This window comes from Schistocerca gregaria, chromosome 2 (assembly GCF_023897955.1).
Source record: "Schistocerca gregaria isolate iqSchGreg1 chromosome 2, iqSchGreg1.2, whole genome shotgun sequence".
Classification (NCBI taxonomy): Eukaryota; Metazoa; Arthropoda; class Insecta; order Orthoptera; family Acrididae; genus Schistocerca; species Schistocerca gregaria.
In genome coordinates, this window is record NC_064921.1 from 374,141,498 (window position 1) to 374,155,958 (window position 14,461).

The following is a 14,461-nucleotide window of genomic DNA, read 5'->3' on the forward strand; positions in this document are numbered from 1 at the left end:
ATGGTTGCCACCGCATCTTCCTGTTGGGATTCTGTTTAAAAAAGAATAGCTTGATGTAGTCACAGGGCTGAGATGCGTGCATTTGATTTAATGCTCCGCAGCTAACTCACTGCAAATAATAATATGTTGCTGTGATCCTGCTGTTAAATAGTCTGTGCATTGGTTAGAATTGCAAGTTAATAAAATAAACAGAAATACAAAATAAAAGTTAATTGAATAATTTAATATCAAGTGTGGTGTTCTAACAGTTTTAATTGATGTAGACACAAGATAATTATGTTGAATAATGTTTATTCAAGAAAGGACACCTCAAATAAATGTGAAGTGGTCCTACTATATTCAGTTGAAATACAGACAGAAAAGACCATTATCAAATACAGTAAAGTTACATTGAGAGCTTTGCGAGAATGGAAGCAAAATCCCCAAACTAAAGAGCCATCGAAGATACGCAGAAACTAAGTCCATTTCACAATCACAGTGCATGAAATATTCACTAACTCAAAGCAGTCAAAGTTCAACATGATTTACAAATTATCACCTTTGATATAAGGAATAGTAACAGTGTCAGTTCTTTAATACAAGCGGAAAAAGTTAGTCCTACACTGGAGCACATTCAGACCTCTTGAAACATGAAGTCCCTTTGGAAGGTAAAGTATCGTAGCAGCTGTTCACCACCAAGAATGAACCACCTACACAATCAAGTATCACTCGTTACCACAGGCAGGTCTGCCTCCTTCCAACATCAATGTAAAAGTGCTCAGAATCGCTCCCTTGAGCTTCTCACTCAAATATTCCCAGTCTTCACTTGACTCCCGTATTGTTCCACTACTGTCTGCTTTTCCATTGGCTGAAGGCCGTCACCACCAAAATACGTCAGTCTTAAGTTTTGCAGATTAGATCTGACTCAACTTGAGCACTTCCTGGACTGAACTAATATATTACACTCCTGGAAATTGAAATAAGAACACCGTGAATTCATTGTCCCAGGAAGGGGAAACTTTATTGACACATTCCTGGGGTCAGATACATCACATGATCACACTGACAGAACCACAGGCACATAGACACAGGCAATAGAGCATGCACAATTTCGGCACTAGTACAGTGTATATCCACCTTTCGCAGCAATGCAGGCTGCTATTCTCCCATGGAGACGATCGTAGAGATGCTGGATGTAGTCCTGTGGAATGGCTTGCCATGCCATTTCCACCTGGCGCCTCAGTTGGACCAGCGTTCGTGCTGGACGTTCAGACCGCGTGAGACGACAAGCTCAATGGGGGACAGATCCGGAGATCTTGCTGGCCACGGTAGTTGACTTACACCTTCTAGAGCACGTTGGGTGGCACGGGATACATGCGAACGTGCATTGTCCTGTTGGAACAGCAAGTTCCCTTGCCGGTCTAGGAATGGTAGAACGATGGGTTCGATGATGGTTTGGATGTACCGTGCACTATTCAGTGTCCCCTCGACGATCACCAGAGGTGTACGGCCAGTGTAGGAGATCGCTCCCCACACCATGATGCCGGGTGTTGGCCCTGTGTGCCTCGGTTGTATGCAGTCCTGATTGTGGCGCTCACCTGCACGGCGCCAAACACGCATACGACCATCATTGGCACCAAGGCAGAAGCGACCCTCATCGCTGAAGACGACACGTCTCCATTCGTCCCTCCATTCACGCCTGTCACGACACCACTGGAGGCGGGCTGCACGATGTTGGGGCGTGAGCAGAAGACGGCCTAACGGTGTGCCCAGGAGCAACAGTGTCCCTAATTTGCTGGGAAGTGGCGGTGCTGTCCGCTACGGCACTGCATAGGATCCTACGGTCTTGGCGTGCATCCGTGCGTCGCTGCGGTCCGGTCCCAGGTCGACGGGCACATGCACCTTCCGCCGACCACTGGCGACAACATCGATGTACTGTGGAGACCTCACGCCCCACGTGTTGAGCAATTCGGCGGTACGTCCACCCGGCCTCCCGCATGCCCATTATACGCCCTCGCTCAAAGTCCGTCAACTGCACATACGGTTCACGTCCACGCTGTCGCGGCATGCTACCAGTGTTAAAGACTGCGATGGAGCTCCGTATGCCACGGCAAACTGGCTGACACTGACGGCGGCGGTGCACAAATGCTGCGCAGCTAGCGCCATTCGACGGCCAACACCGCGGTTCCTGGTGTGTCCGCTGTGCCGTGCGTGTGATCATTGCTTGTACAGCCCTCTCGCAGTGTCCGGAGCAAGTATGGTGGGTCTGACACACCGGTGTCAATGTGTTCTTTTTTCCATTTCCAGGAGTGTATAACAATATTTAAATTAAAAAAAAATGTTATAAATATTTGGTCAGAATCAGATCATTCACAATAATTTTGAATAGAGATTTATTAATAAATAAATAAGCTAGTATCCTTGCTCAAATGTGCTCATATTAAATGAAAGTGAGTTGTTGTTAACTATTGTTTAAACAGTTATTACTCCTGCTTGTCAGAAGCTTCTTTGGGCACTCTTTTTAATAGTGGTGTCAGCTAACACATGCATTTGACCACTTCTTAAATTACCATGATTGCATATTATCAGTTGTAATTAATATTTAAATAAAGTTACTGGCAAAATAGTAAACTGTTCATTGAATAAATACACCAGAATGGCAAAATGTGAGGTCTTCATCATGTATTCATTTGCTGTGTAATTGTGGAGGATATGATGATCTGACAAACATTTGCATAATGAAAAGATGTACAAATGTAATAAATCAAGAAATAAAATAGATACAGATACATAGTTTTCAGAAATAATAGCTATATAGTGTAATTCTGTTGTCTGATATGTCATATATTGATTAAAAGTTGTTAATTCAGGGGTTCATTGTGAAAATGTTTATTCACTGTGAAATATTAACTTCTGTAATTTTAAAGATATTCAAGTATTGTTGTGTCATTGGGTGTGCCTCATTTTTCTGAGATCACGGATGTATACAGATTTGCTTTAACACTTGACTGTGAATTATTATAGATTTTTGAAGAGCTGTAAGAAGCCATCTTTCGCTTGTCTGACAGTCTGTCATTTCATGGAACATTGTCTCCTGCAGAAAAAGGGATTTACCCATTTCTGGTGATGTTGCTCACCTTTGTACCTGGACTCATCTGTACCAGTCAACTAGCCGGACCTGCTGGGCACACCTTAAGCCCTGGGCCCACAAGTGTTCAGCCATACAATAATTTCATCTCTTCTCATACTATTTCCAGGCAACCAAATTGCTGGCCTACATACATACCTCCACTAATGTGGCACATTACCTCGCTAACTTGGCATATTAAGTCTCACCATTTTTGACCTACTTGCCTAAAATAATAAGTGGAATGACCTACTTACATGTCGAAACATATTTAGTTATTCCACATCAAAACTAACACCCTGTGTACTCTGACTTTGATATCAGTAATTTAAACTCCTAACTTTCCATCTTCCCATATTTTATTGTTTCTCCATTAACAGGAAATAATTTATCAATCCACCTTCCAGCTGTCCATTTCAAGTAATCACTGCCAAATTGTGGCCAAGGGCAAGCTTCATCATAAATTGCAGAACATGTTGCTGAGCACTACGTGGTTGTCTTTAAGCAGCTGCTTTGCAATCTATGCCATTTGAAACCACTCCTCTTCACTTTCCCTCTCACTCTTCCCCCAACTTCAGCTTCTTTTAATAGGATAGACAGAAACTGTCTTGCCAACACATTCTTCAGTCCTGCAGTTAATAACTGTGATCTCAATCTCTGTTATCAGCTACTCTCTTTCTACTCCTACTGTGTCTGAAGTTGTGCTGGAGGGAATTGACACCAGGAATCCTGTAGGGCTGTCCATAAATCTGTAATATACGAGTGGGTGGAGATCTCTTCTGAACAGCGTGTTGCAAGGCATCCCAGATATGCTCAATAATGTTAATGTCTGGGGAATTTGGTGGCTAGTGGAAGTGTTTAAACTGAGAAGAGTGTTCCTGAACCCACTCTGTAGCAAATCTGGGTGAATGGGGTGTAGCATTGTCCTGCAATTGCCCAAGTCCATCGGAATGCACAATTGACATGAATGGATGCAAGTGATCAGACAGGATGCTTACATACGTGTCACCTGTCAGAGTCATATCTAGAAGTATCAGGGGTCCCATTTCACTACAACAGCACACACCCCACACCATTACAGAGGCTCCACCACCTTGAACAGTCCCCTGCTGACATGCAGGGTCTCTGGTTTCATAAGGTTGTCTCCATACTCATACACGTCCATTTGTTCAATACAATTTGAAATGAGACTCGTCCAACCAGGCAACATGTTTCCAGTGATCAACAGTCCAATGTCAGTGTTGACGGGTCCAGGTCAGGTGTAAAGCTTTGTCTCATAGGGTCATCAAGGGTACACAAGTGGACCTCCAGCCCATATCAATGATGTTTTGTTGAATGGTTTGCATGCTGACACTTGTTGATGGTCCAGCACTGAAATCTGCAGCAGTTTGTGGAAGGGTTGCACTTCTGTCACATAGAACAATTCTTGTCAGTCATTGTTGGCCCCATTCTACATCTACATGACTACTCTGCAATTCACATTTAAGTGCTTGGCAGAGGGTTCATCGAACCACAATCATACTATCTCTCTACTATTCCACTCCCAAACAGTGAGCAGGAAAAACGAACACCTAAACCTTTCTGTTTGAGCTCTGATTTCTCTTATTTTATTTTGATGATCATTCCTACCTATGTAGGTTGGGCTCAACAAAATATTTTCGCATTCGGAAGAGAAAGTTGGTGACTGAAATTTCGTAAAAAGGTCTCGCCGCGACGAAAAACGTCTATGCTGTAATGACTTCCAACCCAACTCGTGTATCATATCTGCCACACTCTCTCCCCTATAACGCGATAATACAAAACGAGCTGCCCTTTTTTGCACCCTCTCGATGTCCTCCGTCAATCCCACCTGGTAAGGATCCCACACCGCGCAGCAATATTCTAACAGAGGACGAACGAGTGTAGTGTAAGCTGTCTCTTTAGTGGACTTGTTGCATCTTCTAAGTGTCCTGCCAATGAAACGCAACCTTTGGCTCGCCTTCCCAACAATATTATCTATGTGGTCCTTCCAACTGAAGTTGTTCGTAATTTTAACACCCAGGTACTTAGTTGAATTGACAGCCTTGAGAATTGTACTATTTATCGAGTAATCGAATTCCAACGGATTTCTTTTGGAACTCATGTGGATCATCTCACACTTTTCGTTATTTAGCGTCAATTGCCACCTGACACACCATACAGCAATCTTTTCTAAATCGCTTTGCAGCTGATACTGGTCTTCGGATGACCTTACTAGACGGTAAATTACAGCATCATCTGCGAACAGTCTAAGAGAACTGCTCAGATTGTCACCCAGGTCATTTATATAGATCAGGAACAGTAGAGGTCCCAGGACGCTTCCCTGGGGAACACCTGATATCACTTCAGTTTTACTCGATGATTTGCCGTCTATTACTACGAACTGCGACCTTCCTGACAGGAAATCACAAATCCAGTCGCACAACTGAGACGATACCCCATAGCTCTGCAGCTTGATTAGAAGTCGCTTGTGAGGAACGGTGTCAAAAGCTTTCCGGAAATCTAGAAATACGGAATCAACTTGAGATCCCCTGTCGATAGCGGCCATTACTTCGTGCGAATAAAGAGCTAGCTGCGTTGCACAAGAGCGATGTTTTCTGAAGCCATGCTGATTACGTGTCAATAGATCGTTCCCTTCGAGGTGATTCATAATGTTTGAATACAGTATATGCTCCAAAACCCTACTGCAAACCGACGTCAATGATATAGGTCTGTAGTTAAATGGATTACTCCTACTACCCTTCTTGAACACTGGTGCGACCTGCGCAATTTTCCAATCTGTAGGTACAGATCTATCGGTGAGCGAGCGGTTTTATATGAATGCTAAGTAGGGAGCTATAGTATCAGCGTAATCTGAAAGGAACGTAATCGGTATACAATCTGGACCTGAAGACTTGCCCGTATCAAGCGATTTGAGTTGCTTCGCAACCCCTAAGGTATCTACTTCTAAGAAACTCATGCTAGCAGATGTTCGTGTTTCAAATTCTGGAATATTCCATTCGTCTTCCCTGGTGAAGGAATTTCGGAAAACTGCGTTCAATAACTCCGCTTTAGCGGCACAGTCGTCGATAACAGTACCATCGGCACTGCGCAGCGAAGGTATTGACTGCGTCTTGCCGCTTGTGTACTTTACATACGACCAGAATTTCTTCGGATTTTCTACCAAATTTCGAGACAATGTTTCGTTGTGGAACCTATTAAAGGCATCTCGCATCGAAGTACGTGCCAAATTTCGCGCGTCTGTAAATTTTAGCCCATCTTCGGGATTTCGCGTTCTTCTGAACTTCGCATGCTTTTCCGTTGCCTCTGCAACAGCGTTCGGACCTTTTTTGTGTACCACGGGGGATCCGTTCCATCTCTTACCAGTTTATGAGGTATGAATCTCTCAATTGCTGTTGCTACTATATCTTTCTATTTGAGCCACATCTCGTCTACATTCGCATAGTCAGTTCGGAAGGAATGGAAATTGTCTTTTAGGAAGGCTTCTAGTGGCACTTTATCCGCTTTTTTAAATAAAATTATTTTGCGTTTGTTTCTGATGGATTTGGAAGAAATGGTTTTGAGCCTAGCTACAATGACCTTGTGATCACTAATCCCTGTATCAGTCATGATGCTCTCTATCAGCTCTGGATTGTTTGTGGCCAAGAGGTCAAGTGTGTTTTCGCAACCATTTACAATTCCCGTGGGTTCGTGGACTAACTGCTCTAAATAATTTTCGGAGAATGCATTTAGGACAATCTCGGAAGACGTTTTCTGCCTACCACCGGTTTTGAACAAGTATTTTTGCCAACATACCGAGGGTAGGTTGAAGTCCCCACCAACTATAACCGTATGAGCGGGGTATTTATTTGTTACGAGACTCAAACTTTCTCTGAACTGTTCTGCAGCTGTATCATCGGAGTCTGGGGGTCAGTAGAAGGAGCCAATTATTAACTTAATTCGGCTGTTAAGTATAACCTCCACCCACACCAATTCGCACAGAGTATCTACTTCGACTTCACTAAAAGATAAACCACTACTGACAGACACAAACACTCCACCACCAATTCTGCCTAATCTATCTTTCCTGAACACCGTCTGAGACTTCGTAAAAATTTCTGCAGAACTTATTTCAGGCTTTAGCCAGCTTTCTGTACCTATAACGATATCAGCTTCTGTGCTTTCTATTAGCGCTTGAAGCTCAGGGACTTTTCCAGCGCAACTACAACAATTTACAACTATAATTCCGACTGTTCCTTGATCCAAGCACGTCCTGTAATTGCCCAGCACACTTTGACATTGCAGCCCATCCCGCACTTTCCCGAGGCCTTCTAACCTAAAAAACCGCCCAGTCCACGCTACACAGCCTCCGCTACCCGTGTAGCCGCCAGCTGAGTGTAGTGAACTCCTGACCCATTCAGCGGAACCCGAAACCCCACCACCCTATGGCGCAAGTCAAGGAATCTGCAGCCAATACGGTCGCAAAACCGTCTGAGCCTCTGATTCAGACCCTCCACCCGGCTCTGCACCAAAGGTCCGCAGTCGGTTCTGTCAACGATGCTGCAGATGGTGAGCTCTGCCTTCATCTCGTAAGCAAGACCGGCAGCCTTCACCAAATCAGATAGCCGCTGGAATCCAGAGAGAATTTCCTCAGATCCAAAGCGACACACGTCATTAGTGCCGACATGTGCCACCACCTGCAGCTGACTGCACCCTGTGCTCTTCATGGCATCCGGAAGGACCCTTTCCACATCAGGAATGACTCCTCCTGGAATGCACACGGAGTGCACACTGGATTTCTTCCCCTCCTTAGCCGCCGTATCCCTAAGGGGCCCCATTACGCGCCTAACATTGGGCTCCCAACTACCAGTAAGCCCACCCTCTGCGATTGCCCGGACCTTGAAGGCTGAGGATCTTTTTCCGATTTCAGTGATGTCAGAGATTTGATGTTTTAACAAATTCCTAATATTCACAGTACACTCGTGAAAGGATTGTACAGGAAAATCCTCACTTCATCGCTACGTTAGAGATGCTGTGTCCCATTGTTTGTGCGCTGACTATAACATCATGTTCAAACTCACTTAAATCTTGATAACTTGTCATTGTTGCAGCAGTAACCAATCTAAAAACTGCACCAGACACTTGTTGTCTTATATAGGCATTGCTGACCGCACTGCTGTATTCTGCCTGTTTATATATCTCTGTATGTGAATACACATGCCTGTACCAGTTTCTTTGGCACTTCAGATTGTGTGTGTTTGGGGTGTGTGTATGTGTGTGTGTGGGGGGGGGGGGGTGTTAATTTCTATCTCCTTCAATACATTTGGTTACTCATTACAGCTTAGAATGTTACTGTATTCAGCAAACAGTAACATTTCCTTGTGTTTCACATTCTAGGGTAGATAGTTTACTCATATCAGGAAGAGTATTGGGCCGAGCACACTTCTTTGAAGTACTATTAATGTACTCTGGGTTAGAGAGGCGTTTTATGGTATGGTTGGAGTTTGTTTTAGAGATCTCTCAGTAGATTTGTATTACAAAGTATTTTTCTGTTTTGTTTTGCTGTGTTACCTTTTTTTGAAAAACAGTAACAGTGCTATGAAATTTAGCAAACCTGTTTTCAATTTTTAGTGTTTCTGTAAAGCTGAACACACTCTAAACTTACAGACAGCTAACACTATCTTAAAAATTTTATTACCTTAGAAAATTATGCAGACATAATGAAACTAAAGTACTTCTATCTGTCTAGAAAACATAAGGTACATTGACTGATAAGACAGTTATCATCAAAATTTGAGTACTCACACTTTCAAAACTGAATGTTACATTATTTACTTACTTTTAAGAGAAAAAAATATATAAATCAAACTGTTGATCTAAGATATCCTTTTTTTGCTTCTTTAATCCCCCGACAAAAGAGCACCATTAAGTTTTAAAACTAGACTACACTTTAAGCTACAGTGTAGAACTTATTATTGTTGTAAAATTTGTTCACATTTTTTTACTGCTGTGTTACATGCTTTTGCATTTTATTTTTCTGACTCAAAAGCAATAATAACATAATTATTTCATTGCAACGTGTTTCTGCTTGCATACTTACTCAAATCCACTCTCAAAATCCCAATTTTAATAATCATATCACAGATGGTATGTTAAACATTAATCTTCTCTTTTCTTGAGAATTCAGTGTATGTGGTTTTTCGCCCACAAAATTGTAATACTTTCTGGAGACAATCCCTATGCCACTATTTTCGTATGCTTTTCACTTTGTTAGAATTCAATGACATTGCCCCCACAACTAGGTAGCTTTTATTGTTGCAAACCACAAATGATACTCGGGGTCATGTTATGTCACTTCTTCTAAGCATAGTTGCCATTTTCAAGCAGAATCCACATTAATCTGCCTTGATGGTCTGTAACAGAATAATATTTGATAGCTGGAAAGCATTTGTGCTCATATTTTTTGGTGATATTTATTTTCTTCTTTCTCTCATTCACTTGTTGAAATTGAAAGAAATCTTGTATAAAACTTAATTATTGAATGCAACCATTTCGTGCTAAAGGGATACAATGTACTACTTTACAGTATCAGAATTTAAACGGACCAGATGAAAAATCATGCATGTAAACTTGCTGCTTGGTCTGTTGAAAATGTACTAATTGAAATCTGCATTCCAGATTTTTATGACCAAATTTCGGCCACTTCTGTTGAAAGAATCGCCAAATTATGCTCTTCTCTCAGCAACTCATGTGGTAAAATTGTTAATGAGCTTAAAAATATAGAGAAATGGACAGAAGATGGTGAAACTGTCAGACGACTTAAAGAAGAACTGGATAATTTACAGAAAGAAAAGCTGGAACTTCAAAATACACACAGGTGCAGCTATATTTTACATATCTGTACTAAAATGAAATGTCCATCGATATTATAACTCATCTTTAAACAGAATAATTGATTACATAGATTTTGGACTTTTATATTACTGTAATTAATATTATAATAATAATGGATATTTTAGTATGGAAAAAGTGGCAGTTGTACTTATGCAGCTGTGTAGTTAATTGATTTGGATGCATAGACAATTTCACTAACTTTCAAGCTAAATAAATTAAATGCATGTGCATGTTGTTTAGTCACTATAGATTTTTTTCCTAAATGTTCTCCATGTAAGAGAGATTTCATCCACTACACACTTTTTATCAGTCAGTGGCAAATAGGGTGTCCTTTTCTCATATTTGCCAATTGTAATCAGTGAAATGTGACCACTTACAGATCATGTCTGTCTTCCTTTCGCCATGTACACAGGAGGGATGAGATGTGGCAACATTGTAATGAATTGTCAGATTGCATCTTGCAGTTCAGTTAATAAATGGTGGTTAAATGCATTGACTTCCTGACGTATGCCCTTGCTGTTTAGAAAACAGGGCAGTGTTGTTATGTACCCTCACCAGTAACGAGATTTCGGTACTGGAAACCGTACAGATATCAGATAATAAATTCTTTCCTTTTAAACATTACCCTTGCTCCCAAAACAAGTGTTATCATTCAGTAAGGACTCAGTGATGTAGGACCCAAAACCTCCTGTTGAACTGCACACCCATGGTTCCATTTCCATAACGAGGAACTCAGTAACCTGATAAAATATCAGACTTATTCTCACCAACAATCATTCATTTTGCATGTTTGTTGAAGGAGGTATACTATTTTCCTGAGAAACGTATGCAATGTTGATGGTGATATGTGTATATGTGATGCCTTCTCATCAGGGATGGCTATTGTTTTATTGTCTGTCTAGCTCTGTGTAGTACTACTTTTATATACACATACCAGTCACTGAACTACAGATCATTCCATTTCACTGTACTATTGTAACATGAAATGTCAGTTTTTGAACCTTACATTCAGGTCTTACAAATGATAGTAACAAGAATATTATGGAAAGTATGGACTACAACTCACCATAAAGACAACACACTGAGTTGCAGATAGCCACAATGGAAAGACTGTTAAGAATTGAGCTTTTGGCCAAAGCCTTTTTCAGAAAGGAAAACACACATTCAAACAAGGTTGCTACAGGTTCTGGAAATCAGTGAATTCCAAACACGTCAGGGAAATCAGAAAAATCTCATTTTTGTCTCAGTAGAGGAAATAATTTGTTTACTTGGGTGTCATACATCATTGATGACTTGTTGCAGCTGACTACATGCACAGCTTACCTTTTCCTTCATTCCTGCTGCTTCTCCCCTTCCTAACACTCGCATCAGATTGCTGCCAGCACTTCATGCAGCTAGTCTAGCTAGCTAGCTAGGCAGGGAAGAATAAGGTGTGGTTTGTTTGGATCTGATTCTCAGAGGCTGTAGGTGCAGCAGTCGTGTGCATGAGTTGTGTTCGAGTGATTGTGCTCTCATTTTCTGACAAAAGCTATGGCTGAAAATTTAGTTGTAAGAGTGTGATTGTCTTTTCTGTGTGCCTGTGTGTGGCTCAGCAATCATCCTTACGGTGAGATGCTAGCTATTCTCATTATCATTGATTCTCAGAGTATTTGAACAATTTATGTGTTGCATGGATTAATCACCATGGTCTCACTTCATCAACATGCTGCCTGTAGCTCATGAATAGCAGGCCACACAAGTGAATTTCTATGATGGGCCAAAACCGGTGGGTGGGTATATATAATAGATCAGGCCTGCCGATCTGAAACCATTTGTTTTCCAGTAATCTACAGGCCCACCCATTGGATCTAGTCTCACTGATCTGCCCGCAGGGCGGGTCCGTTTGTGTGTGGGTCCGTTTGTGTGTGGCATAATGCAGCAGATTTTCATGGTTCATACATGGACCCAGGACTGTGGTGCCCCTCAGCGTGCCAGAGACCGTGGCAATGGATTTCAAGAATTGTGACACTCACTGCAAGTACATTGTACAGTGTGGTGTTTTATAGACATTTTATTTGTTCTATTGCATTTTGGCACTTCAAAAGTTATTTGTATGTTAGAAAGTATGGATGATAAGAAGAAGAAAATTGTGTCAGTCGCTGGCGGTTTGTGTGTTATCTACTCATACATTTCTCAAAAGAAAAGTCACACAATATCTGTAAAATAATAGATATAACACAGTGGGTGGTTGTTGTTCTTCTGGTCTTCAGTCCAGAGACTGGTTTGATGCAGCTCTCCACACTACTCTATATTATGCAAGCCTCTTCATCTCCGCATAACTACTGCAACCCACATCCTTCTGAATCTGTTTAGTGTATCCATTCCTAGGCCTCGCTCTAACAATTTTTACCCTCCACACTTCCCTCCAATACTAAATTGGTGATCCGTTGATGCCTCAAAACGTGTCCTACCAACCGATCCCTTCTTCTAGTCAAGTTGTGCCACAAATTCTTCTTCTCCCCAATTCTATCAGTACCTCATCATTAGTTACATGAGCTATCCATCTAATCTTCAGCATTCTTTTGTAGCACCAAATTTCAAAAGCTTTTATTCTCTTCTTATCTAAACTATTTGTTGTCCATGTTTCACTTCCACACTTGGCTACACTCCACACAAATACTTTCAGAAAAGAGATCCTGACATTTAAATCTGTGCTCGATATTAACAAATTTCTCTTCTTCAGAAACGCTTTCCTTGCCATTGTCAATCTACATTTTATATCCTCTGTGCTTCGACCATCATCAGTTATTTTGCTGCCCAAGTAGCAAAACTCATCTTCTACCTTAAGTGTCACACTTCCTAATCTAATTCCCTCACCATCACCTGATTTAATTCAACTGCATTCCATTACCCTCGTTTTGCTTTTGTTGATGTTCATCTTAGATCCTCCTTTCAAGATGCTGTCCATTCTGTTCAACTCCTCTTCGAGATCCTTTGCTGTCTCTGACAGAATTACAATGTCATCGGCAAAGCTCAAAGTTTTTATTTCTTCACCATGGATTTTAATTCCTACTCCAAATTTTTCTTTTGTTTCCTTTACTGCTTGCTCAATATACAGATTGAATAACATCGGGGATAGGACCCCTACCACCTCCAGAATTTGAAAAATAGTATTCTAGTCAACATTGTCAAAATCTTCTTCTAAGTCTACAAATGGTAGAAATGTAGGTTTGCCTTTTCTTAATCTATTTTCTAAGATAAGTCGTAGGGTCAGTATTGCCTCACATGTTCCAACATATCTGCGGAATCCAAACTATCTTCCCCGAGGTCAGCTTCTACCAGTTTTTCCATTTGTCTGTGAAGTATTTGCATTAGTATTTTGCAGCTATGACTTATTAAACTGATAGCTTGATAATTTTCACACCTGTCAACACCTGTTTTTATGGGATTGGAATAATTATATTCTTCTTGAAGTCTGAGGGTATTTCGACTGTTTAATACATCTTGCTCACCAGATGGCAGGGTTTTGTCATGGCTGGCTTGCCCAAAGCTCTCAGCAGTTGTAATGGAATGTTGTCTATTCTTGGGGCCTTGTTTCAACTTAGGTCTTTCAGTGCTCTGTCAAACTCTTCATGCATTATCATATCTCCCATTTCATCTTCATCTACCTCCTCTTCCATTTCCATAATATTGTCCTCAAGAACATCGCCCCTGTATAGACCCTCTATATACTCCTTCCACCTTTCTGCTTTCCCTTTTTGCTTAGAACTGGGTTTCCATCTGAGCTCTTGATATTCATGCAAGTGGTTCTTTTTTTTGTCCAAAGGTCTCTTTAATTTTCCTGTAGGCAGTATCTATCTTACCACTCATTAGATTAGCCTCTACATCCTTACATTTGTCCTCTAGCCATCCCTGTTTAGCCATTTTGCACTTCCTGTCGATCTCATTTTTGAGACGTTTGTATTCCTTTTTGCCTGCTTCATTTACTGCATTTTTATATTTTCTCCTTTCATCAATTAAATTCAATATTTCTTCTGTTACCCAAGGATTTCTAGCAGCCCTCGTCTTTGTACCTACTTTATCCTCTGCTGCCTTCACTACTACATCCCTCATAGCTACCCATTCTTCTTCTACTGTATTTCTTTCCCCTATTCCTGTCAATTGTTCCCTTATGCTCTCCCTGAAACTCTGTACAACCTCTGGTTCTTTCAGTTTATCCAGGTCCCATCTCCTTAATTTCCCACATTTTTGCAGTTTCTTCAGTTTTAATCTACAGGTCATAACCAATAGATTGTGGTCAGAGTCCACATCTGCCCCTGGAAATGTCTTACAACTTAAAACCTGGTTCCTAAATCTCTGTCTTACCATTATATAATCTATCTGAAACCTTCTAGTATCTCCAGGGTTCTTCCATGTGTACAACCTTCTTTCATGATTCTTGAACCAAGTGTTAGTTATGATTAAGTTATGCTCTGTGCAAAATTC

The 14,461-nt window shown here is 41.2% G+C and overlaps 1 protein-coding gene across 10 annotated transcripts in view; it reads left to right on the top strand.

Annotated features, from left to right (window-relative positions):
* The window catches only part of LOC126319942 (A-kinase anchor protein 9-like), a 490,541-nt gene that overhangs the window by 171,810 nt on the left and 304,270 nt on the right, over positions 1-14,461 (top strand). For all 10 annotated transcript variants that reach the window (XM_049993656.1, XM_049993664.1, XM_049993682.1 and 7 more), the window contains one exon: positions 9,782-9,980. In XM_049993656.1, coding sequence (XP_049849613.1) covers positions 9,782-9,980 — 199 coding nt within the window. The remainder of the gene's footprint in view (positions 1-9,781; positions 9,981-14,461) is intronic.